At 37.3% G+C, this 25,734-nt stretch overlaps 1 protein-coding gene across 1 annotated transcript; it reads right to left on the bottom strand.

The window, feature by feature from the left end:
- Positions 1-759: 759 nt before the first annotated feature.
- On the bottom strand, positions 760-10,773 carry LOC123322163. The gene is made up of 30 exons (XM_044910027.1): positions 10,621-10,773; positions 10,436-10,556; positions 10,194-10,384; positions 9,896-10,113; positions 9,699-9,831; positions 9,446-9,602; positions 8,849-8,955; positions 8,592-8,793; positions 8,349-8,527; positions 8,198-8,293; positions 7,836-8,046; positions 7,583-7,785; positions 7,384-7,525; positions 7,101-7,319; positions 6,726-6,988; positions 6,301-6,661; positions 5,816-5,977; positions 5,565-5,746; positions 5,321-5,507; positions 4,889-5,202; positions 4,676-4,789; positions 4,376-4,573; positions 3,848-4,070; positions 3,583-3,794; positions 3,341-3,521; positions 2,955-3,264; positions 2,304-2,532; positions 1,807-1,974; positions 1,153-1,357; positions 760-1,093 (listed from the first exon to the last, which is right to left on the bottom strand). The coding sequence occupies exons 1-30, from the start codon at positions 10,645-10,647 to the stop codon at positions 873-875; spliced, it is 5,736 nt and encodes a 1,911-aa protein (XP_044765962.1). The 5' UTR covers positions 10,648-10,773; the 3' UTR covers positions 760-872.
- Positions 10,774-25,734: the final 14,961 nt, after the last annotated feature.

Raw genomic sequence — 25,734 nt, 5'->3', positions numbered from 1 at the left:
CATCAAAGGAATCAAAGGGGGCTGCCTTGAAATTTTTTCCTAATAATAAATTGAAACAAAATGACAATTGATTTTTTATTCCACCTACGTTTTCACAACGTTTTCAAGATAGAAGCAGTTTCGAATATATATTCCTCTATATAAACCGAAAGAAAGTCGAGATTAGGTAAGAAAGATCGAATAATTAAAGAGCAATTTATGTTACATTACCATTTTCAAACACTTTTATCGCCTAAGTATTGTCTGATGGGATTTTGAGTCTTCTAAATGAAAACGGGGTTTGGAGAAAGATCTAATGTGGTAAACGTAGAAATGTTTCTTTTCGGTTTACGGATTTAGACATCATTTTGTCCAATACATTTATTATATTTGAACATCATTACCGTAGATAAACTATCCTGTGCGATAACCAATTTCTTCAAATCCAGCAAAGATTATTTGTCGCTGGGTTTTATTTCTCGTTTAAAAATTGTGGTAATAAGCACTGAAATCTATATCCCTCGAGTGCTGGAAAAAGGGTATACTAGGTACTGATTACTGAAGATACAACCTTTTTTGTATAAGTGGTCCTCTTGTTGGGTGAACAGATAGGGTCATAAATCTTATTTAGGTACCTACAATAAGCGGCATCTTCTTGGATGATTCCAGATTTCAGTTAGTTTTTGGTTAAGGGCAGGGGTGGCGGTAATTTTTATTTTTGGGAGGGGGTTGATCGCAAAAATCATAGTTTTCTAGAATAATCGAGTCAATAACAGATACTTTGTTATGAAACATTTATTTCAAGCAACAAATACAAGGAATGTACATAAATACACTTTAAATAAAAATATATTTCAATCACAAATTACTTCTGTAAAATCTTTAACGATTTTTCAATCTGATCCGTATTTAACTACAGTCAAGACGGAACTGACATTTGAGGAAAGCGCGAAAAGGTATAACTTTTCATTTAGTTCGAACGGTACCAAGTTCCTCAATCCTTCAATTTCGTTAAAGAATTTTCTTTGCCACCCTTCGATGTATTCGTAGGTATAAATTGAGTAGATGCCCTTCTTGGAGGTGACGCATAAGTAGGGATCGCTTCTGCCGTAGTCTGAAAAAAAAAACTGCTGGGTGAAAATAGGTTGGTTCAGAGAAAAAAAAATTCCTTACGGCCGGAATAGAATAATGAAATTCCTCCAATGGGTGACGGGTCCCAGAGATTCTGATAATAAATGTAATTATCTTGCAGGGGATCGTATTTGAAAATTAAAACTGGATGTATTTTATGAGTCAGCGCAATGAAACTCTCCGATTCCAGAAGGATACCGACAGCAGATGAACATCCATAGGCTTCGACCACTCTCAGAAGGAAGAACTGAAAAGGTGGGTGGTAATTAATTTAATCGAGAAGGGGGTTGAAGTGAGCACTAAATGCTCATTTTGCCTTACAAAAAATTCGAACAGTCCATGAAAATCTTGAGATTATACCATCATACACAAAATTCAGATAAGATCAGTACTCATACACAATTCCAGGAATTTTTTTAAAATTCTATCAAAAGACAGGGTAAAAATTGCATTAAATAAAAATATGAAGAAGATTCATTGGAACATGTCCAAATGACCCAATTCAGTTATTTTTTCTTTCTCATATTTTTATTGAAAGCAATTTCAATCTGTCTTTCCATAAAAAATTAAAAAAATACTCTCAACCAAACACAAATATTCATAGGTAGATCTAGAGATATGGGATATTTTTCAGGGTGGAAAGAGTACTCTAATTTTTTAATATGTATTATTTTTTCACAAGAATTGCGTTATTACCTTTTCTTCATCCTGATTGAAGCGCATGAACAGGGTTTTTTCGAAATTATGGCTTGGCAGTTCATCCCCAAGCATCCCTACTATCAAGTTCACACCCTGTGGGGTGTAGAATATTTTTAAATTCCACACACCATGCGTATCAATTCTTTGAATCTCGGTAACAGCAGTCTGGAAAAAATTATGATGAATTCAAACAGCTACAATCTTCTAAATATTGTTTAAAATATATTTCAGGGGGGGAAAGTCTTTTTTTTCTCTTCCAACCACCGAACGGAATAAAAATAAAAATTGTTGTTTGTACAAATGTAACACTATTTGTCAGAAGCAATTTTTTGAAACAATGTTGCCCAACAAATAATATCGAAAAAATGTCACTCATTAAATAATTAATAATTCAGACAATAATTTGAAATCTTCGGAAATTTTCTGTCAATCATCACTAGGGAATTTTGTAATGAGTTTTCATTTGGTTGCCAAATTCCACTTCTCGTACTCACCCTATCCTCATTGAATTTGTATACTACACAATCCAGATCGTAAGAGTTAGTAGTTGGGTCGTAGTATTTCCCTATGATGGCGTATGTAGCCCCGTTAATTGTGAAGAATTCTACATCGCTGACGTATCCCGTAAAATTCAGGGTTTCTGTGAACATGTCGCCTGTGTTGTTCTGGTAGGTCACAGTGCTCCAGGCTAAGGTTGAGCGTTCGCTCTTCGAGGAATTCCTCCTGGAAAAAGTCACAAAATATAATGACCCTCTGATGGTGAAACTGTTGTGATGGCAAATCTACACCTTGAAACTCCAGAATGACGAACCTGCCCTAGGAATATTGTAAATTATAATGAAGGCTGTCTAAGATCAAAAGGGTCTGCTTTCTGCTCTTCAAACTTGCTTGCCACAGGATAGAGTTCAAAGAATGCAAGTGCTCATAGGGTCACATGTCACTTCCTTGGCCTCATATAAACTTCCCTAGTTCTTCCTAACTACTACGAAGGGGTTTTTATGGAGTAGAGGAGAGAACAGCTGTGATGGAAGGCACTATAGACCTTAGCAGTGTAACCCCTCGAAACAATCGACAATATAATGCATTTAATCTGCACGAAAATGGCTGAAAAACATGTAATGTATGTTGTGGTCACCAATACTCACCTACAAGTAGCATCAGTGCTGACGCTGTTGGTGATCAGATGAGCAGTCATCCTCTTATCATCGTAGCTGTAAACCCTCTGCGATCCCTTGCTGAAGAAGGAGTTGATGGAGTTTTCTGGGGAGATTTGAATGGTGTGCTGCACGGGGCACTTGCAGCCTTTGGGCATTTCACACAAGGAACCATCCTCCTCGCCGATGATGTGGATCAGAACGTAGTCTTTCAGACGGAATACTTGTGCGTCCATGGCGTTATCGAAGGACAGCTGGATCACATTTGATTTTTCGATGTACATTATCTCCGATGCCTTTTCTGGAAAAGTGAAGTGTCAGATTAATCTAGGAATAGGTTATAAAGGAAAAATTTTTGAATGCAACGAGTAGCTTACTTTCAAGTAGCTTGTAGCTTCGTAAATTGGATTTCTCCATGGTGTACACCATATTATTCACCTCCTTCTGTTGATTGATTTTCGTTTCGTAATTCAAGATCCTCTTCATCTTTTCCAGAGAGTAACCGTTTATAGATTCAGTTATTATCGTTCCATTAGCGAAACTGGGTTTCAGTATTTTCTGAAAAAAAAATTGGAATGGAATTTAAACGGGGCAATATTTCGATGTTGATTATTATTACCACGTTTTGATTTATATAGCTTTTTCTGTTTCTAAGGAATGCTTTTTCGTATATCTCCGATATGAAACGGCCATTTAACATATCTATATTCACATTGCCGTGGATGTGCAAGTCATTCACAAAGGTTTTTTTACTGTCTATGTCCTGATTGTGAATGTCCACGACAATGTCGTGCATATCGACATCATTTATTTTAGGCACCTCGACATTTCCTACAGTAAAACGAATAATTAAAGAACGGAAAAAGGAATCTGACTAATCTTACCATTGATATGGACGTCGTAAAATGAATAGAAACCTTGTAGTTCTTGAATTGGAGGACCGGCAAGTAGAACTCTCTCATTCATGAAATTATGGAAGTCTTGATTGTTAATATTGTCAACAGAAAGATTTTTCAGTTCTATATTCTCGAATATGACCGATCTTATCTTTTGTGCACTGTCAGTGGTGACCAAATCTTCTGGAATAACATTCGAAACTTTTTTGCTCTGAAAAAGGAAGAATTGTTGAATACGTCAATTGCTGAACGAAAAACAGGGATAATTCTAGATGTTTCAGTTGGAATTGCTACAATGAAATGATTAGTTTTCACTTTTCCTGAACTTTTATGATTGGGAAAATCATAATGTAGACCTTTTCCTGTGTCTTTCTGTTGCTCAAGGCTGTATACCTTCTGACTGCAATAATTGCATTAATTTCCACAAAATGTGCATCATAAATTTTAGACTGGTCCTTTAGCGAGTTCTCCTTTATTGGTTTCAGTTTCTTCAACCAATTTTCGCATCAAACTTACCTGTATTTTTTGAGTTTGTAGTCCAGCAAAGAACCTCTTTCTTCCAGTTATGGGCATCATCCCGATTGCCCCTTTAGGTATGACACTGTTGAAAATACTGGGAAAGTCAACACCGTTGACCACAGTGATGTCAGAATCGTTATAAACAGTGGCAGAGTAAACTGCAAGGCGTTCTATAACGTTCAAACCTGAGATAACCTGAAAGTTAGGGGAGGTGAAAAAAATTCAGAATCTGCACAACGCAAAACGAAGATTCTGCGAGCGTTTCCCAATTTTATTCATCGGGACTAAATTACTCACCTGTTCCTTCTCAGATTTTTTTAACAGAGCATCGGAAAATATGTGAGTAAGATTAACGCTATTGATATATTCATTAGTTTCAACATCCTCCGCTGATATATTCTTGAAGTGAACCTAAAATCGAAGATAAATCACTGCTTGTTTGAATCTGACGAAATTTCTGGAAAATCTCATCCCTTGGACAATAGGAGTGGGAATGAATGAAAATCTTACCGGTGCTTGTATACTATTTTTTTCATTGAGAAGAACGGCATGCTCAAAAATATCGTATAGAGGATTTTCTTCGTCCAATATGGTAACGTTTCCATGTACTGTTATCCTAGACCATGTTTGAGTTGGCGGAGTTTTCATAGCTTCAAACGAAGCAACTACATCGCAGGGCCATAAGTTGTCGGCAAAAAGATTCGTGAGACTGCTATGCTTGAATTCTGCTCCTTTGTATGCGATAATTTTTTGAACTTCACCACTTTTTATATCCACCAAAGGATCAATTTGGTGGTTGTTTATTTTTGGAGCTAGTAAATTTCCTACGAAAAGAAGTGGTGTGATGCGATATTTTTTGGCGGCATATATTTGAAATGAAACCATATCATATTGGAATATATTTTCTGAAAGATTTTTCGGGAATGGACCTGATTAACTTACTGGTTTTCAGATTTTTGAAGGTATATTTCGCAGGTATGGTTTGATTTCCACTCTTGTAGAATATTCTGTTGACGAGTTCGGGAAAGTTGATATTGTTGATAAACGAGGCTGACAGGTGGTCGATGGTTACGTTTTCTAGAAATCTGATGTTGCCATGTAACACCCCCTTATCGTCCAATTTGAGCCTCTAACGGATAAAAATATCAAATATATTGAACATCAATTGCACAAATTAGGAACTCACATTTGCGAACAATACGTCCGGATGTTTATCATTTATTTTTGACAGACCCAACAAATTCCCTATGGCGAGTTTGCCATTGATAATTAGGCTGTCAATTACATCGATGTCCAACATATCACTCACTTCTGCTAAATATTCATTTATGGGCCTGCCATTCAAACTTTCCACGTTCAAATTTTCAGCTGAAACATTTTTGTGCAAATCATTATTGGCATATTATTTCTATACAGATATAGAAGAAATAAACTCACCTGAAATAGAAGTGAAACTCATATTTTTTATATCCTGCTGTCGGTCGATATAAATAGTGTTATTTTTCAAATTTTCTAAGTCTACCCCATTCACCTCATTGAATGAGAACGTTTTGCTGATCAGATTTCCGTTGACCACGAGATTTTGGAATACTTTGGATCCTAAGGCAGGGGAAAAAATATAAGTAGGTATTATCCAAAATTTCTAGCAAACAGCATCATAAGAGTTGATTAACTGTAGAAAAAATCGTATAGCTGCACGAACATGATCGAGATTTTTTTAGCCAATGGGGCCTAGATATAATAATCCAAATATTGATTACAAATCGATTCGAACTGAAGAAGATGCACATTTGAAAATATATCGAATAAATAAAAAGATTTGGAGTAATGGATTTTTTTCCATATCTCTATCTTTCTTGTTCTGATTATTCTTTTTTGACACTTTTAGTAGAAAAATAGAATAGAGGCTGAGGCAAATATACCTGTGAAAGTAACAGGTTTGTTTTTCGTAACAAGCTCCTTTCTTTTCACCCCATTGAGCTCATCTGTGATCAGGCTTTTGATCTTCAGAGTATCCTTGAAGACCTTCTTTCCTTTGATAACAAAACTCCCGTTGTTTTTTACAGATTCAACATCGATTCGTGCCAAATCTGGACTGTGAGATTTCAGATCGTCCAGGAAGATATTCCCTAAAAATGTTGCGTTTTCGAAATCGAAATTCGCTGGCAATGATGTCTCGGAGTTGTTCAGTAGAAAATTGGAGAACCCATTTTCATTGAGGAATTTCGTCTGCAAGTGAGGAGTTCTGACACCTCTTCTGGCTTCAACATGAACTGGTACGACCTTTATAAGAGAATATTAGATGATTTTTTCAAAAATTCGCATATTCAAAAGGGCATAGTCATACCTGATTCACACTTTTCATCCAGTATTTTTCTGGGAAATTCGGGTTGAATTCCTCCTGCCCTTCACCAACAATTATTCTGAGGGAATTTAGGTTCCTGAAATTTTTGAGTCGTAAATTACCGACAATTTTGATCTCATTGTGATAATTCTGAACTAAGTCGGATTCTTTTGTACCAACAATATTTTGATCTTCACTAGAAGAGGCGTTGGTGTAATTGAGCGTTAAGCTACCCATGATACGCAGACTTTCTATCGATACAGGCCCTGAAAAAGATAGGAAAACGTCTATAGTCAATTGTAATTAAAAAAATTTTTTTTGACCTTCAACAATGAGAAAAACACATAAAAATTGAACATTCCACATTGGAAAATATACCTTTTACTTTGGGGTTTTTCACAGTGACAATATCTTCCGAAGGATTCAAACCATTAATACGATTCACGACCATATTCGATTTCATATGTACCTGGTCAATATCTAGTATAGAGTCGATGGTTTGATCTGTTTTCTTGGTCATGAAATTGTTAGCATCAATTCCGTTCAAACTCGAAACGTACAAATTTTTCGTATCGAACGTCCTCATTCTGACGTTCCCTAGAATTTTTGATTCGTGCGTTAGTTCTTGAAATTTCGTGTTACTTTAGAAGTTAATGCGAACCTGAGATCTCTTGGGATATTCCATATCGAAAAACGGAATCTGCGAATTTCTTCCATTCAACGCCATCAATGTAATCCACCTCCAAGTCGTCTATGAACACATGAGGAGCGAACCTTATACTGGGAGTTGTTTTCATTTTGGGCTAGAAGAAATAATAAAAAAAACCTCCCAAAATTATTTAAGTGGTCCATAGCCTCACCTTTTCTATGTTGAGTGCCTCAATATTGTTGGCAGTCAAGTTAGTTATTGATTTTATTCCTTTTACGATGGTGTCCCTGCCCCTCATGAAGATATCATCCATTTTGATGTTGTTGATTTCATCAACTGATAACTTGTCTGTGATGAGTTTGTCGATGGTGAAACTTCCACTAATTCTCACGTCGCTGTTGTTCAACAGTAGATCTGAAGAATTGAGTTATAGTTCAAGTACTTGAAAAATCCTAGTAAATTACCTCTCAGAAGATCGATTTCTCCAGTGGTTATCAATTCTCTAACTATGAGGTTATTAGCATCCTTTCCACCTGCAATGGTTTGGTTTTTAGAGTAGGACAACCACTGATTCGGCGACCACTTCTTGTTGTTCATCATTTGGACGTTTAGGTTTTCAGCAGACAGTTCTTTTCCTTTCAATGTCCCTTCAATTACTACGTCTCCATTTATTTCCTTTTGAAATTCATGATCAACAATATATCTTTAGTTTTTCGTGACAAGACCCCAAATTTTTTTGGGGCTTTAGTTTTTTGCTGATTATAGAGTGCTGAGAAGGCAGAGCAGACATTCACCTGCATTTAGGAGAGGAAAAACAAGTACATACCATTTGGTCCGCATCCAATTTGAAATTTTCTGTAATATTCGAAATGTCATCGGATCTTTCATCGATATCCTTGATCTTCTCTTCGAACCACAAATTCTGCAGCGATTCACCAACGTTAAACCTTTAATTCGAATGCTTCCTTTCAACTTACCTCAATATCTTCGATATTGCCTGCTCTTAACTTGTACGATGCCATGGATGAAGAGGAACCTCTCAGACGTAACGAATTTTTTTCTGGCCTTTTCAACGCATTGGAGCTCTCCACCTCTAGTTCACCCTGAAGGAAACTCAAACAAATGGCGAGGGGATCAGCAACTGGAGGAGTTTGTTCTGAAATTCGAAATTACCAATTTTAAGGTTTCTGCTATAAATTTGGCTGATTGATTCAATTTACCAGGTTTTGGTACTCCGGTGAGCTCGATTCTGTAATATTCTATTTCTCCCATAAGACCCACGTTTCCTACAGCAAATATATAGTCTGTTTCATTGAATTTGAAGTGGTCGAAACTTAGTAATCCGGTGTATTTATGTAAGTACTCTTGTGTTGTTATGTATATAGCCCCTTGAGAAGATAACATAAAAACGTCGAATTTGTGCTGAAAAATATCTATATTATTGATTGTTTTTTTTTTTCAATTTATGGAGACTCACAAATTTGCTCGCAAAAAGTAGAGTGACGTTTTTTATTTTTGATAGAGTGATTTTCTGGTAATCATTGTTATTCGAGGATTCTGTCGATATTTTAACCAGTTTTTCACCTGAAGAAATATTACGTTTTCATTGAAAAGCTGAAGAAACAACGTTATTTAATAACGAAAAAATTGAGATGTATGGAAAACTGGCTCAATTATAGTTTCAAGTTGTAGGCATATCTTTTGATACTAAAATTTTGGATGGATTTTGGAAGCTCTCTTGAGAATATTGTACAAACTTTGAAAATTTATTGGAAATAATCAATGATAACCAAGTTTTTAGGAAAAGTCAAATCAACAAACAAATTGTTTGCGGTATAATTCCAGACGGTAATCTTTATTCAAGATTTTCCCGTTATTTTTCTAAACCCCCTCAGAATAAAATTTGAGGACTTCTACGACAAAAACCCTTCTTTTAGAAATAATCTTGGTGAACCATTGTGAGTGCGTAATCTTGTTCAAATTCACTCAATTCCAGAAAATGATGTTTTGAACTTTCAAATATTCTCATTAAAGTTAGTCCAGCTATCTCAATGCATAGAAATTTTTTTTTCACCGGTCCAAGAGTAGAGGTGCCTTTTCCAAGCACTCAAAACTAATAAATAGTTTTCATCCTCCATCTTATATGGTATTATATGGCGTGGTCCTTCAAGCTTCAGTTCTTGTATCTTGCTCATTTTCTGATCCTCGTACTCAAAAACATCACAGATGGTCTAAAAACGAAATACTTAATCTAAACTGACTCAAAATGATTTCTGATAAATATCTGAAAAAATGAAAAACATTCCTTCTAATTTAACCTTACTTACCGTAGGCCCTTTTCTCTTGTGTAACATCAGAATTATTGCTCTACCATTATCTTCGAAGGAATGGATTTGTGGGATGCCTTGGGTATAAATAACCTGTTTTTCATAGAAATTATCGCCTGTCCATTCATATAAGCTAAAAAATATTGATCAGACTGTAATATTGAACAAATTTCTTAGGAACATCGAAATACTTTTACCTCACTGGAGCGATATTACTGCCTTTATCGTTAGCTATAAGCATATACAGTTTGTTTTGATTTCGAAACATGTGAGCGTCAGAAATAGAAACATGTTCAATATATTGCACTTCTTGGAAAATGAATCCTTCAGCTTCTCCCTTTTTGAATTTTATAATTCGTACTTCTTTCTTATTCACAACGAGTAACATCACAGCGACATTACCGAATTCGTTCATCTGAAAATAAGTAAGAGAATATTTATCCTCGCGAAGAAAAATTGTCTGATGTGTTGAAGTGGTTGTCACTGTATCTTCACCTTAGCTATTGAGACTCGGCTGTGGCCTTCTATTATCTTCGCGGTCGATGAAATGTTCAATTTATCGAAATCGACGAATGTGTAGAAATCATTGTCCAACATCATGAAATTTTGATCGAATAAAGAAATCCCCGAAGCGAATTTCCAATAAAATTCGTCCTCATAGAAACTCATCAACTTGGAACGGAAATCTGCAAACGAAAGTTATTGATAAATTGAAAAGATTCTTGAACTTACCTTACTTGGGGTAATCACTTCTTTCATCTGCTTCAGTTTCAATTCGTGTATTTTAATATTCAAAGTACTGATGAGGTTCGCATTTTGTGGTGATTCAGAGCTGACTTGAACTTTCAGATAAATGAACTGAAACACGGGAATAATCGAAAAATAGGGCGATGTCATCAGGAAAAAATGAAAAAATACTTACGGCTACGAAATAAATAAAATATCTCATTTTGTAGAATTAAGAAAGTATCATTCCTCGAATCATTCAGAGCGTGAGGTTATTCGAGAAAAGGATCAGAAAAGGACTGAACTAGTTTGACATTGGAGCATATGTCTGATGTTTTTTCCATTTATTCAACTCCAGATTTTATCCATACGTTTGTTTATTTCATTTGAATTTCACCAGTTGACGTGTAATGGTATATACAGGTGTTCCTTATCTTATGGGAAGTTGGAAATCTGGGATGTTCTTATTAGTACAAACAGTGGCGTACCGACATAGTTCGGGGCCTGGGGCGGCTTTTGATGAGGGGGCCCTATAGAATATATTTAAATAAGATGAAACTTTTCCTCAAAATTTTTTGAAGGTTAGTTTTAATGCATCGTGATGAACACCCCACATAGTAACACTAATAAGTCTTTTCACTGTCACTCAAACAGTTTCGATAACAAATATAAATTACTATCAAGCACAATGAAGGTAGCAGACAACAGACATAAATAGGTATGTTTATAATGATTTTTAATTTTAAAATTTCATAATATATTTTACTCTGAAATTACATAGTTATATGTTGTACAGTAACGAGTGAAAACAAGACATACAAATTTCAATGAATAGTAAAAACAAAGAACATATTAAAATGTTTTTTTGCGAGACTTGACTTCTGAAAATTGTTGGATTAATTCGTCAAAATTGACATGTTTTGCAACGTCATTTTCAATCGATAGTATGGCCAAGCTTGCTAAACGAGACTGGCTCATTGTGGAACGGAGATAGTTTTTGATCAATTTCAGTTTTGAGAAACTCCTCTCACAAGAAGCCACGGACACACAAATCGTAAGAAACAGTTTGAGTGCCTCTGTTATGTTTGGCAGTGATTCACGAAAGTCCATTTCAATAATGAACTTCAGCATTTGTAGTGATGTCCATGTGGCTGCATCATCAATTTTTATGCCAGAAGCCTTCAGATGCCTTCTGAGCCTCTTCACTTCTGGCAACATTTCGTCTTCCTCTAAATCATTGTGAGTAGCTGTGAACTGATGTATATGGGTTATTATCGTTTCATCATTTGATCTCACCAAGTTTTCTGAGTGCACAACAGCAAACTGTTCATATACATCGTTCATCGATGTTAGTCTTTTTTCCAGTTCTACATGAAACTTGTCAATGCACTCTAACATAGATCGCTTCAATTCTTGCTGTGGAGTCAAACCTGCATCCTGAGCATTTTCTCCTGGCATCATCTTTTTGACTCGCTTGCGATTTCTACTTTCGATGTCAATGTTCATTTCACCACAGGTGGTGGTCGCATATTCTAAGGATTTATTCACAAGTTCTTCCCGACTCTCTTCTACAAATGATTTCAAGGTTCTCAACTCCAGTACACATTTTTCTAAACTAATACCTTGGATTTGTAGGTATTTTTGGGCGTGGTTGACTTCTTGTAAAATGTGGTACCATAGTTGCAAGAAGCAAAGGAAATTGAAGTTGCAAATGTTTTTCATCAGCAACTCCGCTGCTCCTCTTGTATCAAGATTTTCAGAAGCATCACACAATTTGTCCACAGCATCGACCAACTTTTTGAAATTTTTGAAGATGGGTTTTACTGCATCATGATGAGCACCATTTGTATAATGTGGAGGTCTTTGCCGTCATGGGGCCTGATAAGTTATTTAAATTTTTTTTTAAAATATGTTTGTTTTTTTTTGCCCATCATTTGGGGGCCTATGCTGGTGCGGGGCCTGGGGCGGACCGCCCCACCGCCCCCCCCTACGGTACGCTACTGAGTACAAATTTGATTCATTAATCAAATCACAAAAAAATATAATGCTTCGTTTCTTCAAGAGTTTCCATTTCATTGATTAACTGATAACATCTATTTTATCGAAATTTTTTATGTTTCTATTTGTTCTTAATACGCTCTTTCGAGAGCTATCTTTCTTTTTATGAGTATAATTTTTATTCATTACTCTTTTTACCTATATTTTCTATAGGAACACTTTAAATTTATGTTAAGGGTTAAGTGGAGTGACGTATGCTAGATTTCACCCATGTATTCGTCATTGTATTGTATTCAACAGTTAAGTATATAAAGGCGCTCTTTTATTATCAGTAACAATTGAAATTGTTAACGGAGAAGGGAAAAATGAATCATAGACTGAAATTTAAAGGATTTTGATTTGAATCAACGGATGGGGTAGTTTTGAAAAGCGGGCGCCCCCGATATGGGCACGATGGACCTTCCCTGACCATCGGTCAATTTCAGTCATGGCTGAAAGGATCGTATCGGCACGGATTCTGATTGCCCGAAAGTAATCTTTATGAATGAACGTTCCCAACCCAACAGTATAAGTACATTTTAGTAATTAAGGGTCAAATGGAAGCCCGAAGATTGGTGTGAAATATGCGGGAGCATTTGAGTGACAGAGTAATCTTTCAATGACACGGGCCAAGTTCGTTTATAAATGACCAGCGATCACCACATGCAAATAGATGTAAATTTGACCAAGCGAATAAAGGAGAAGCCCCGATGTCCACTCGAGAGCGGGCACTTATACGGGGAGCTGTGTACGCCAGACCCCCTCGCAGGCAGGACCGCATCGAGAACCTGGACTCTATAAAAAACTTTGATCAGGGTGAATTCAGTCGCTTGAACGTGAGATCACTTAAAATATTAAAACAAGTTTGAGTAATCAGTCCGGTCATGCTAAGACGCCTAGCTCGCCAAGCCAAGATGCCATACTGGCCAAGCCAAGATGCCTTACTGGCCAAGCCAAGATGCCTTGTGGGCTTAGCCAATAAACCTTACAGGCCTAGCGAAAACGCCTCGTGGAGATAGGCAAGGTACGTCTAGCTAAAACGCCTCTCGGACCTAGCCAAAATGCCTCGCGGGCCCAGCCAAGATGCCTCGCGGGCCCATCCAAGATGCCTCGCGGGCCCAGCCAAGATGCCTCGCGGGCCAAGCCAAGATGCTTCGTGGCCTTTGCCTAGATACCTTGTACGCCAGACCAAAATGAGTCATTCTTCTGTTCTTTTCCGGATGGTATGCGGACGTTAAATGCTGAATATTCCCTGGTTGGAATCCGCCCCTGGATCTTCCGATAGGCACTTACGTGTTGTGATGTCAACCGAATGCAATCGCCAACCCTTCCGATACTCTGTTCGGTATCAAATAATTACTCGGTGTTTGAATATTCCCGATATATTTTCTTTTTATAACTATCATCCGTTTTAATTAAAAGGAGTTTCTCGTAACCGCTCGGTTAATGCTATTCGAAACTCCCCGAATTCCCGGGTCGTAAATCCATATAATTCCGTTACAAACTAGAGCATTTAAATATTTAATCTAATTTAACCCTTTATAGGCCAAAGCGAACTTTTATAGCTCTCCAACAACGCTCCCAAAGGCTGTATTTTCGGATGTGGATGGTTTCTTCAATATGTAACATATTAGTTGTTTGTACTCTTCTCGCCATCCGTATAAGAATGTGGGGTGTTGCCAGAACACATGAACGATAAGTCGAAGCTACGAATATTACAATTGTTTCCACTTTCGTCGAAAAGATGGCAGCACTTAACGAACGTCTTTTTTCAATTTCACTAGGATACGAATTGTAGCCAATGGCGAGACTTTTCGGGACTTTTTTCATGTGGAAATTCATAGAAGAGATAATTCCACCTCGGAAAGTCAATGACATGAATGAATATTTGTTCTTCAATGAAAAATTTCTGACTTTCCGAGATGACGAACTGATTGAATTGAATTATAATGAAAACCTCATATAAATTAGTGGTTTCTGACGTAAGATATTCATTTTCTCTTATTGAACTGACCACTAAAACCGTGTAGACCCAACTTAAATCTAATGTAACATTTTTCCTTTCATTAAATGTCGAAAATCCACTTCTTCTACGTATAGCCGCAGTATTTTAGCACGTAATAAAAGTGATAATCTTTCATTATCCATTTCGGATCCGACATTGCGCTGTCGAACTAACAATATCCAATCAATTGACCGACCGAAACCGTGAGATGACAATGTATTTGAGATTTTCCGTTGTCGCCATCTTCCTGACCATTGAGTTGATTTACGACGTCCACTTCGGAATGAAAGCGAGCTTTCGCAGAGGTCCAGCCTGCCGGTCAATTCGACGGATGAATCATCGGAGATTCCTCGTTCTGCGGGCGTCGCGTCGGTTCTCACGCCGAGGACAATATAATATTTCGATATAGCTCTCGACGCCGACGGATATTGCAACTCCCCGCAATTTCCTCCTGTTCCACTGTAATTAATTGTTTCAAGTGAATTTATATGTAACACGTCTTCGGCCGTAGCCTCCTCGAGACAATTAACAGAATCGTCGAAGGCGATATTTTCTTTCGGACTTGTTTTTGGGGCGGAATAATATTTGGACAGAGATAAATGGATGGGACGGAGGGAAAATTGTGGCGGAGATTTGGAAATCTGGAGATTTGGAGCTCGGAAAAACATTCGGAAGTTTTTACAGATTTAGAAGGAAAACAAAATGTATTATTATGTTTTATTGGTCAGTTCACAAAGAGAAAATGAATATCCTACGTCAGAAACCACTAATTTATATGGGGTTTTCATTATAATTCAATTCAATCAGTTCGTCATCTCGGAAAGTCAGAAATTTTTCATTGAAAAACAAATATTCATTCATGTCATTGACTTTCCGAGGTGGAATTATCTCTTCTATGAATTTCCACATGAAAAAATTTCACGAAAAGTCTAGCCATTGGCTACAATTCGTATCCTGGTGAAATTGAAAAAAGACAATCGTTAAGTGCTGCCATCTTTTCGACGAAAGTGGAAACTATTGTAATATTCGTAACTTCTACTTATCGTTCAAGTGTTCTGGCAACACTCCACATTCTGGTAGTCTTTTTCCCTTTACGCCTTATACGTATGGCGAGAAAGTCCCATGGTATAAACTCCTCTTAATCTATAGAAATCCATATGGACAACGAAAAATGTATCGATGTAACAGCAGTTACCATTTGGATCATTTTCAGATTCTGAGCAACTCAAGGAATTTTTTCCTGTTCTGTCTCGAATGAAATGAATGAGATGAGGCAAAGTCCGTATGCAAACGATTTGTTCCCGTCCAATATGCGATTTATCCGGAATGATGATGAATTCGCCCGGTAATTTTCACGTAGCTGGAAAAAACCAATTCGGTGCGGCTATTGAATTTCCAGGAGTTTTATGACAACCATCAACTCCATTCACAGTTTGTCTCATATCCAATATCTGAGTCGATTCACGTCAACATATATCGGGATACGGCAGGGGGGGCACGGTAGATAAAAGTATTTAGTTGAATTGAAGCCGTTCCGGCTATGTATGCCCCGGAAAACCACTTTCATATGAATGCCATTTGACGAGATTAAAAGCATTATCCCTTTTCCCTGCAGTGAGGCCGATTAAGTTAAAATAAAGCACATGGGATTATACAGATGGTAAAAAGCCGCGCCCTAATGATGATCATTTCGAAAATTAAGTAAAAGGTAATAACAACTGGAATACCGGGAACGCTTCGGATGCCACTTCATCTGAGATACAGGGTGAGGATGAAAATTAAGTAGATTGGGCGTAATCTGAGTTGGAGCATGTTCCGAGTAATATATTCAATTTTCAACTCGAAAATTAGGCCGATAGAAAGTTAGAAGCTAGAAGGATCTATATCAGTTAGTGCCCGAGTTTTTTTTTTAATCATTTCATCGATTTACTTCCTGTTGATTCCCCGTACACCCATAATTCAAAAAGAGAACAGAGACATTTTTATTTGGAATGATTCGATCTCTGAAACTTTGTACCTCTGAAACTTTGTACCTCTGAAACAAGGAAAAATCATAGTACATTTAAACGTGATACATACTCGAACAATTTGGCAACTGGAATAGTCCTTTCTACGTATCGCAAACATCACATACGATGGCCCCTGTATAATCCGAACTGTAGGTACGCTGTTCCTTAATTTCATCGCATTTTTTCATCCCTTAGGGCACTCGGTGGTCAACGATATCCGGAGACAATACCAATTAAATTTTGGAACAGACGAAAAAGGGGTACCTTGGATACATGTAATCTAGTAAATGGATATTTATCCGTGTAATGGCGTTTTTAAAATTATGGTGCATTTGTTTTACTCCTGCGGCAAGATTGTTTCCAGTCGCAGAACAGCTTTGGCCTCGTTTCAAGGACGATGGGGAACATTCCGACGATGAGTATGGGGGACTCTTATTTAGTGGCATTGGGAGTTTTATATCTACGATAACAGTTCGTGTTTTCAGACAACCATAATTGAGAAATTTCACTGGAAATAGGTCCAAGAATCACAAAGTCATAGAAATTTTTTGTCCAGGTGTATAACAACAGAAAATATAATACAGCTAGAAGAAGTTTGATCCAAATTTTTCATCGCTTGTGCGGCATGAGTTAGCTGTGAGTGATAGTTCGACCAATTCAATCAGCACATCTCGTTTCCGGATTAATGATCGAAATCCGAGCAGTTTATAGCTAAGCCTCGGCCATACCTTTCCAATCAAGAGAATCGCTGAATGTTGCCGGCGACGAAAAAATATTATCGCCCTCTCGAACAATGATCGGACATAATTTCCTACTTCCATTATCGAATATAAATTCCTTATCATTCAAATTCACGATACTTAACAGTTTCAAATAGTAAAACACGAAAAGATAGCGAGGTAATAAAATTGTTTATTTTGAGCTCAATTGCTTATGGCTTTAGGTAATAAAATAACTTGGTGCCTCGTTAAATTTAATCAGTTCTGACCACTCACGCATCGAACGGATTAGCAACACATTATGATAGCTCGTTTGGGAAGAAAATCGTTCGAAAATGACGCAGCACGAAGACCAAATAACGGGGATGATCGGTTTTTTTTTCTCGCAACGGTGTCAGATGATTCGGATTCAAAACGAAGTTTTTTTTCACGCACGTGATATGGGGACATTGACAGTGAGTTTGTCAGTTGAAAGTTCAGCTCAACTGAAAAAACATGGAAGCTATAAAAGGTCATAATTTTTTTCATTCCTCTATCTTCGAGTTGATTATCGGATTTTGAAAGCACTAATTTCTGGGCACAGTTACATTGTGACGTTTTCAGATGAGTCAGTAAATGGACTTTGTCAAAATAGTGGCTTGCTAGGATTTTTATTCGAAGGAAAGGATTTTACAGATGATAAATTTCACCGGCGCATTCGCCATTTAGCAACGACTGAAGCGAAACCGTTTTTCACCGGGGAAAACTACAATTCGCAGACATTCAACATCTGTAGGAATAATTTCACCCGAATCTCTGCATTTAATGGAAGCGGACATAGTAGCAGTTAATTCTGCAATTAAATTTTCGAATTGTTATACACACCAAGATAACGGTTCCGAATGATCCAATTCCAGCATTTCAGTTTATGATCGAATGCGGGACACAATTTATAGCAATGGACAGTCGCAAAACGGACATAATGCCCGGTGATTTATTCATTGGATAATGGCCTTCTGACCTGACCAAAAACTATATTAGCGCCATACAGCTGTCCGGCAATTGAAGATGGACGACCCAATTCGGACGAATTACATCTATATAAATTCTATTTCATACACGACTGTGCCTATCAGAGAGAAGGCGATCTGAACTGTCTACATGAAACTGCACGAACTAACCTTCATCGAATCACCCTGTATTTTTGCTCTTGTACTTGGGAGAATGTTGTTTTTACTGAAGAGAGTTGGTCGTTTCGTAGAAAAAATACCAGCAACCATTTTAGTAGAAAAAAGAAAACCCTTATCGGTTTTGGGAGATAGTGGAAATGAAGACAGGCCTCATACTTTCCCTTAAATAATCACTCATCAAGGTAATTCAAAGAAACAAAGTTTTCCAGGTAGTACTCGGTTCGGCCTATGAAAAAATTCAACTGACGAGCATTTCAATCGATTAAACGATACAGGTCCGTTATAGTCGAGAGGAAACACTTCGAAACGAACAGCTCGGATTTGTCAATAAACTAGATGTATCCAGTGTTGATCACCCAATAAATCCTCAGCATCGAAACGGAGGCTAAGTTCTAATTTCCCTCCATGAAATCTCTAAGCACAACGCATTAAACCGATGCACAAGTTCATTTTGCAACAAAGTATTCATGTTGTACACCGTACAAAGTAACAATTCATAATTAGCTACATGTTGATATACAATTTGTATCATCCAATAAAATTTTTAATTACTGAACTTCATAGAGCAATTCCGCACGAAATGCATTCTGCCTGTATCGTTAGGTTTATAATGAAATACCGTGCTACAAATCTGCCATATTTGCCGCACTAAAATCGTCTTCCACCCTGTGAAATTTATAATTATACCTTCGACAACATGGACATGTAGATGGACATGAATATCATAGGGGCTCAACAGTCCATTCACCCTTTTAATTCGGGTATAATCGTATACCGAAACCAGCGATGTATATCTGCTTTCTTCGAACTTTCTATCACACTATTTTCTATTAAAAAAAAAACGTTCATTGAACTCTGTCAAAAATCCTAAGGAATTTTTTTGAACGCTTGGTTCGTTAAAATAATGCTCTTTCCAGGAAGGATGTTCATATTTCGACGTTTTCTTATATAAAAGAAAACACTCCTTTGAATTTATTTGTCTTGCTCATTTCGATGTTGAATTTTTTCCAACTATTTCACACAAAAAATCTCCTAATGTTCTGACTTTTCCAAATCTGGAAATTCTTCGAGAACCATCGCTCTATCGAAACGGGAAATTTATTCGGGATAATTTGAATCTTCAAAGCTCGGAGGAAAAAAAATCGATTCCTTACGCCATTCAATCAGTATAATTTGTATCTTACAGCTTCCAGGGAATATAAAACTCCACATCCCCTTTAATCGAAGAAGCGATTGAACCTAATAAACATCGAATTAAATGAGAACTTCCTCCTCTTTGATATTCACCCATTCCGTTCCGCTAATTGTCAATAAAATTCTCTCGAAGAATTGTTACGTCCCAGTTTCAATTACTGGCGGAGCATCTTCGAATTCGCCGCAAAAGGGATGGAGAATTAACCAACCCCCGATGATATAATACGAAGGAATCATTTGGCGACGAACGCTGCTTCGCGTTCTATAGATAAAATCGTCAATCTTCTATAATTTTTTTCGTTTATATCTACTCTTCATCAAAAAGTAATTAACATTATTCAGATCACTGTTGAGCTTTTAATGAAGACAATTCATCCAGATCCCATACATTTCGGATTCGGTTGGAATTGTTTCAGGATGAGGATTTTGGATCTGGTATTTAACGCTCAATTGCCATCATTACCTGATGAGGGCATGACGTTGCAAATGCGTAGAAAATTATGCATCCACATTGCAAACAATCTGATTAATTAGCGGTCAGTAGACAAATATTTCTCTTCGATTGATTGACGAGCCTGTACACGATACTCAGAGATTAGGCGCCATATACAGTACACTGAGATGGACAGAGATGAATAATTGAAAACCGATTGATAGGCACTTCGATTCCACTCTTTGCTGGAAAGTTTCTGCACCAACAGGAACATAATATACTGGGAAAATCACGAGGTAGAGTTAGCTCTGAGGATTTGAAACAGTCATGAAGTCTAAGTAACTCATAAAAACACCGAAACTCGATGACGAACAAATCGACGGTTTTCTAAAATTCGTTTGTGTGATGGGATACCCTGTATATCTGCTCTTAATGATTTCGATTCTCGTAACTAATTGGAGCTTCATTACGTCCCTCATAGTTTAACCCAGATATAATTAACACAGCAATTAATTTCTCCCTCGCCCTCTTTAAAGTTAATCTCGACACCACACCTGAGTCACTTTTGTGCTGAAATGGTATTAACAAGGTCCGTCGAGGTACATAAAGCCATTATCTAATAGAGGATTCGCCTGAACTCATAAAAATTGTATATTTCACAATTAGTCTTCTTCAAATTTTAAGAAATTGCTTTGTAACGAACATTTTTGAATTTGTAGACTATCTCTTTTTTTGTGGAAAGTCTAGGAAAATAGTGATACTTGATCTGGTGTGTTGCCAAATGGTATTAATCGACATAAAAAGTTCCACGTTACATAAATTTTATTGAAAATTCAAACCGTATTTATGAATTGCTCTTTCGAAATTTGGAATTTCCCAAATCGCATACACAATGACATATATTTTCCTCGAATATAATATTCTTCTATTCAGAGTAAAACTCGAGAAAGCATCTCCTAAATCATGTCGCGCATTATTCACAAAGTGTTTCTGTTGTTACTACCGTTGTCGACACGGAACTCCCGGCATTATAATATATGTATATTTTGAGATATTTTTCAATTTCTACTGAACATTCTCATATTTCAGTACGGGGAGAAAAAGGGGAGAAGCTGCGCTTACCTTAGAGACGGGGTATTAAAATAACAAAGGAGAAGTTTGAAAGAGAAACGAACCGCGAAGCGGGCAATCTAACCTCCAGCCATGGTAATTTGGAAAAACCATTGGCGTAACATAGGTGGGAAGCTCTGGAAAATGATTAACTCAATAATCGATGTTTGGGCAGCGGGATGCCAATTCTTGTTTTTGACTCTAAAAAAAAACGATTCAAGGGGTTGGGAATCTTCAAGATTGCGAAGTTATGAACTTATTTAAAATTTGGATCATTTTCCTATCGTCAATCAAAATTTTCCTCGATGAGATGAACCCATAATGAATTTTGTACAATTTCAAACTGAAAATTTTTTCATTTGAATATAATAAATGAAATCTATATTACAGATGTTTCTGAGACGAGACCACCATCCACCACGTGGTTGGAGATAAGAAATGATGAATGCTAAGGGATCTCCCAGAAGTTATTTCCAGCTCCAGCCATCGATGGACCAATAGCATGGAAGCAAGATTTGAACCTCAATGTGAGTAATTTCCTATTTTTCTCCTATTGGCGAATATCATGATTAAAACATGAAAACTCGTCAGTTTAAGTACCTACCTATCATACAGTATTTGCACCATACAAAAAACTCTTTTATTTCCCTTTGTCAGAAAATTTGCATTTGAGTTCTCAAAACTTTAAACTCGCGAATAGAGGTTGATCTTAGTTGAGGCAACTGAATATTGAGGAAAAAACCTATTGAATGCCAATGAAGGATTTTCGATGAAACTCGAATTCCTCAAATTAATTTATCCAACTTTTCGGGGTGCAAAATAACTCATGGCGTAGAAGTGCCCTTTCTGTATCCAATATCGCGTCGGATGAAATCATTACGAGACCTAGTTCGCCTAACATGTCTAGCAATTTTCTACATATTGAATTTCCCAAACCCCATCCGCGGTAATAGAGTTGGCACACCACTGCCTGTCACCCCACAATCGATGCATATGTGGAAGAAAATAACCGCATTCTTCCGTTCAGCGCTGTTTCTTTCGTCATATTTATGGGCAGTTTTGCCGTGGCAAAACTGCATACGCATTCTGTCCGCTTTTCCGAATGTTCAAGTGAATTATGCTATTTATATCGAATACCCTACGTGTCGGAGTTTTATTTCGCCTAAGTGTGTTGCATATTTGATGCATTTTCCGAAAAATATGGCTCCGGTTATAGAGACCTTATGGATGCTACGAAAGTTTAGAGCCTTATATATCAAGTCAGCACTTTCCAACCCCTCATTTGTTCTGCCGATATGCGTGCGAAGGTTTTTATTTGCGATTTAACTCTCGGAGCTGTCAAGCATTGAAAGAAAGACACCGCTTGAAAAACCTGAACTAGAAGTAGCAACACTGACATACGATACTTTCCAAACTATTTTTTTCTTATATTACTTCCCTCAATGTTCAATCCTCAGAATGGGTAGATGATTCTAATGCACATAATACAGAAATTGAGTAATGAAACTGTTGACTTAAAGATGGACCGGTAGTTTTGAAAATTTTTAATCGAAACAGTCTTTTTCGATTTCTAATTTTATTCAGTGGAATTCGCTAGCTGAAATGAATTCAGAATGTGGGTGAACGAATCTGGATAAGGTTGACGTACGTAATAAATTTGATCATAAAGACGGTACAGAAAGTGGAACAATAAGACGCATTAAATTCGCGGTATAAAATACAGTATTTCAGCCGGTCGGTGGAAATAGAAGGAAACAAAGCGAATATTTTCCACCATAAAATGGATATCATCATATCTTGCACTTTAATATAAAATGGTCATAAAATTTTGATAGGTATAATAAAGCGGTTTTAATTGAAGTTATCAGTAAATTTGGCGCGTTCGAGATAGACGCTAACCGGTCGGTTTGGAAACAAAAGACCCATCCACTTTTATCCAATCAAGGAAAACATGAGGGGGTGCAACGTATGTTAAATGCCGTTGCGTTTTATTGCCAAGTATTTGAGTCATTTATAGACGACACTTTCTCGTTTTATCTCATTACCAGGGGATGTATATATGCGCAACCCCCCTCCAAACGATAGGCGACAGTAACTGTTACTACTCCATAATCAGGCATTGATTATTGAACAGCGGATAATCAATAACGGAAGTAGCAACAACAGGCTTTGATTCTCCTTTTCTAAACTGTTTTTCGGTTAATAGAATCAATAAACTTGACTCGTTTCTCAAATATTCCTTTGTTATCTAAGGTGAAACGAGATCAAGTGAGACTTTGTGTCACAATGTTGCATTACTGATGAAGTTGTCCTTTGTGACAATTTTTTATTAGGATGTAAAGATACTTTTCATTGTTTGCTTCCTCGATTATTGGTTGACCTTTTCAATATCCGATACATATAAGGCTTTTTACAGTTATTCCCCTATTAATGTTCCTTATTTTCCTTGTCAATGCCACCATAAAAGCCACTTTATAATAGGTTATAAATCACTGAAATAGGCTTTGGCTCATATGTAAATTGTGTGAGAAGTATCGTTAGAAATTTGTACAATGTTGCTGAAATGGGTTCAAGGCAATAAAGAACAGTTACATCATTGAAAAAAAAATGGTTCATCGCTGATGAAACTTTGGAGTTGAATGCGAAAAACCATGACTCCCCTCTTGAACTTTTCACAATTACCTTTTCAGTCTTGTATATTTCAAAAACAAACCAATAAACTCCGAAAACTGGTGGTAGAAATTCAAGTGAGATCAGAGAACTGTCCTTCTAGCTTTATGCTCTGATCGACTTATTTTCAGGGGGAATATTGCATAATAAAACATAAGAAAAATATGACAAAAATCTCTGTCTCATAAGGAGTTTTTTCCTTCCATTTGCAATGATGAAAGTTTAGGGCTTGGGAAGTAATGAAACTGTTTGAAATTTGAATAATTTTTTTTATCGTCAATGAAAATTTTTCCTGATTATCCCGATTAGGGCTATTCCATAATGAATTTTTAGAATTTCAAATTGAGAAGTCATGATTATTAAATTTGGATTATATCTGACATTCCAGAAGCGAGGACAACATGGTTGAAGATCAGAAATGATGGAAGGGTCTTAGAGCACAGTCTTGTCCCTACTAGAGCTGGGCTGCCAAGGGATCTCCCTGAGGGGTCTTGGAGAACAGTCTTGTCCCTTTTTGGGTTGGGCTGCCAAGGGATCTCCCTGAGGGGTCTTGGAGAAGAGTCTTGTCCCTTCTAGGTCTGGGCTGCCAAGGGATCTCCCTGAGGGGTCTTGGAGAACAGTCTTGTCCCTTTATGGGCTGGGCTGCCAAGGGATCTCCCTGAGGGGTCTTGGAGAACAGTCTTGTTCCTTCTAGGGCTGGGCTGCCAAGGGATCTCCCTGAGGGGTCTTGGAGAACAGTCTTGTCCCTTTATGGGCTGGGCTGCCAAGGGATCTCCCTGAAGGGTCTTGGGGAACAGTCTTGTCTCTTTTAGGGTTGGGCTGCTAAGGGATCTCCCGGAAGTTATTTCCAGCTTTAGCCATCGTTGGACCAAGAGCGTAAAAGCAAGATTTAAACGTCAATGTGAGTAATCTCCAATTTTTCTTCTCTTGGCGAATATCATTATGAAAACATCATCAAAACACTACATTTTGCGGTTAAAACTGTACTGATTGAACTGCGCGATTGTTTTTAACGTTTATTTATCACGCGCGTATAGTTCTGATCCCGTAGAATTTTCTTCTGGCAGGACCTGGAAAGATGGTAAGTTCGATACTACTGGAACGAAGGATTTTTCAAATATGTCTTAATTTTCAGGATGGATATTTAGCTCGACGTTTGCTCTAAGGTAAGTGCAATTTTGGACCCTGTTTATTATACTCTTAAAAACACGTAGGATTTCAGAAGAATCCTGGGAAGGAGTAGACTAGTAGAAGGCTAATAAAAAGGGAATCATTGAAGAGAACAGTCATGCCCCTTTATGGGCTTGGCAGCTAAAGGATCTCCCATACGTCATTTACATCAAATCGACGAAGAGCAGTGTGAATCAATGTGAGTAAATTTGAAATTTTCAGCATTACTGATTAATTTTTGGAGTACAAGTTCATTTTTCACCCGATAAAGATGATGTTATGACTCAAATCACAATTCTTCCTAAAATTTTCGGCTTTTCTATTCATTCCGAAATTATTCCTTTTATTTTTCACCTTTGAGATTACCACATGCGATGCATGGGATGATATGACGAATTGAGACCAATTAAATTATCACCTAATAACTGAACATTCGCCCGCTTCTCTTGGGGATGTTCAAATACCATCCCTTCGAAGGGTGAAGACCACGTCTGAGTGAATTTCCCTTCACGGACTGCGGCAATAGAACAGTCGTCAGTTTAAGTCGGTAAACACGCGTCGTCTGGTCAAAGACGCCGTCAGCAATCGAAGCGAATATTGCTTGTTGTCTAATTAATTGCTCTAATGAAGCCGAAACTGATAAGAGGACGGCTAAGTGAATCTGCGGTCACGTGTGCAGCAGAGGAACGAAATATTCGAACATCTGTACCGCGTATACTTTCTCGAAAACGGTTACCAAACGCTCGAGATGACACGTGTAGCTTTTCACTGTCACGAGTATAGTGAATCATGTC

This window comes from Coccinella septempunctata, chromosome X (assembly GCF_907165205.1).
Source record: "Coccinella septempunctata chromosome X, icCocSept1.1, whole genome shotgun sequence".
In the NCBI taxonomy this organism is placed as follows: domain Eukaryota; kingdom Metazoa; phylum Arthropoda; class Insecta; order Coleoptera; family Coccinellidae; genus Coccinella; species Coccinella septempunctata.
Note: the sequence above shows the minus strand (reverse complement) of the source record. Positions and strands in the feature narration are given on the sequence as shown.

Excerpts from the sequence above, each read along its gene's own strand:
- LOC123322163 (XM_044910027.1), bottom strand. The coding sequence starts at position 10,647 with ATGAGATATTTTATTTATTTCGTAGCC. Across the intron at positions 8,528-8,591 it reads CACCGGAGTACCAAAACCTG|AACAAACTCCTCCAGTTGCT; the intron begins GTAAATTGAATC and ends TTCGAATTTCAG. Across the intron at positions 1,975-2,303 it reads ACAAATTCAATGAGGATAGG|ACTGCTGTTACCGAGATTCA; the intron begins GTGAGTACGAGA and ends AATTTTTTCCAG.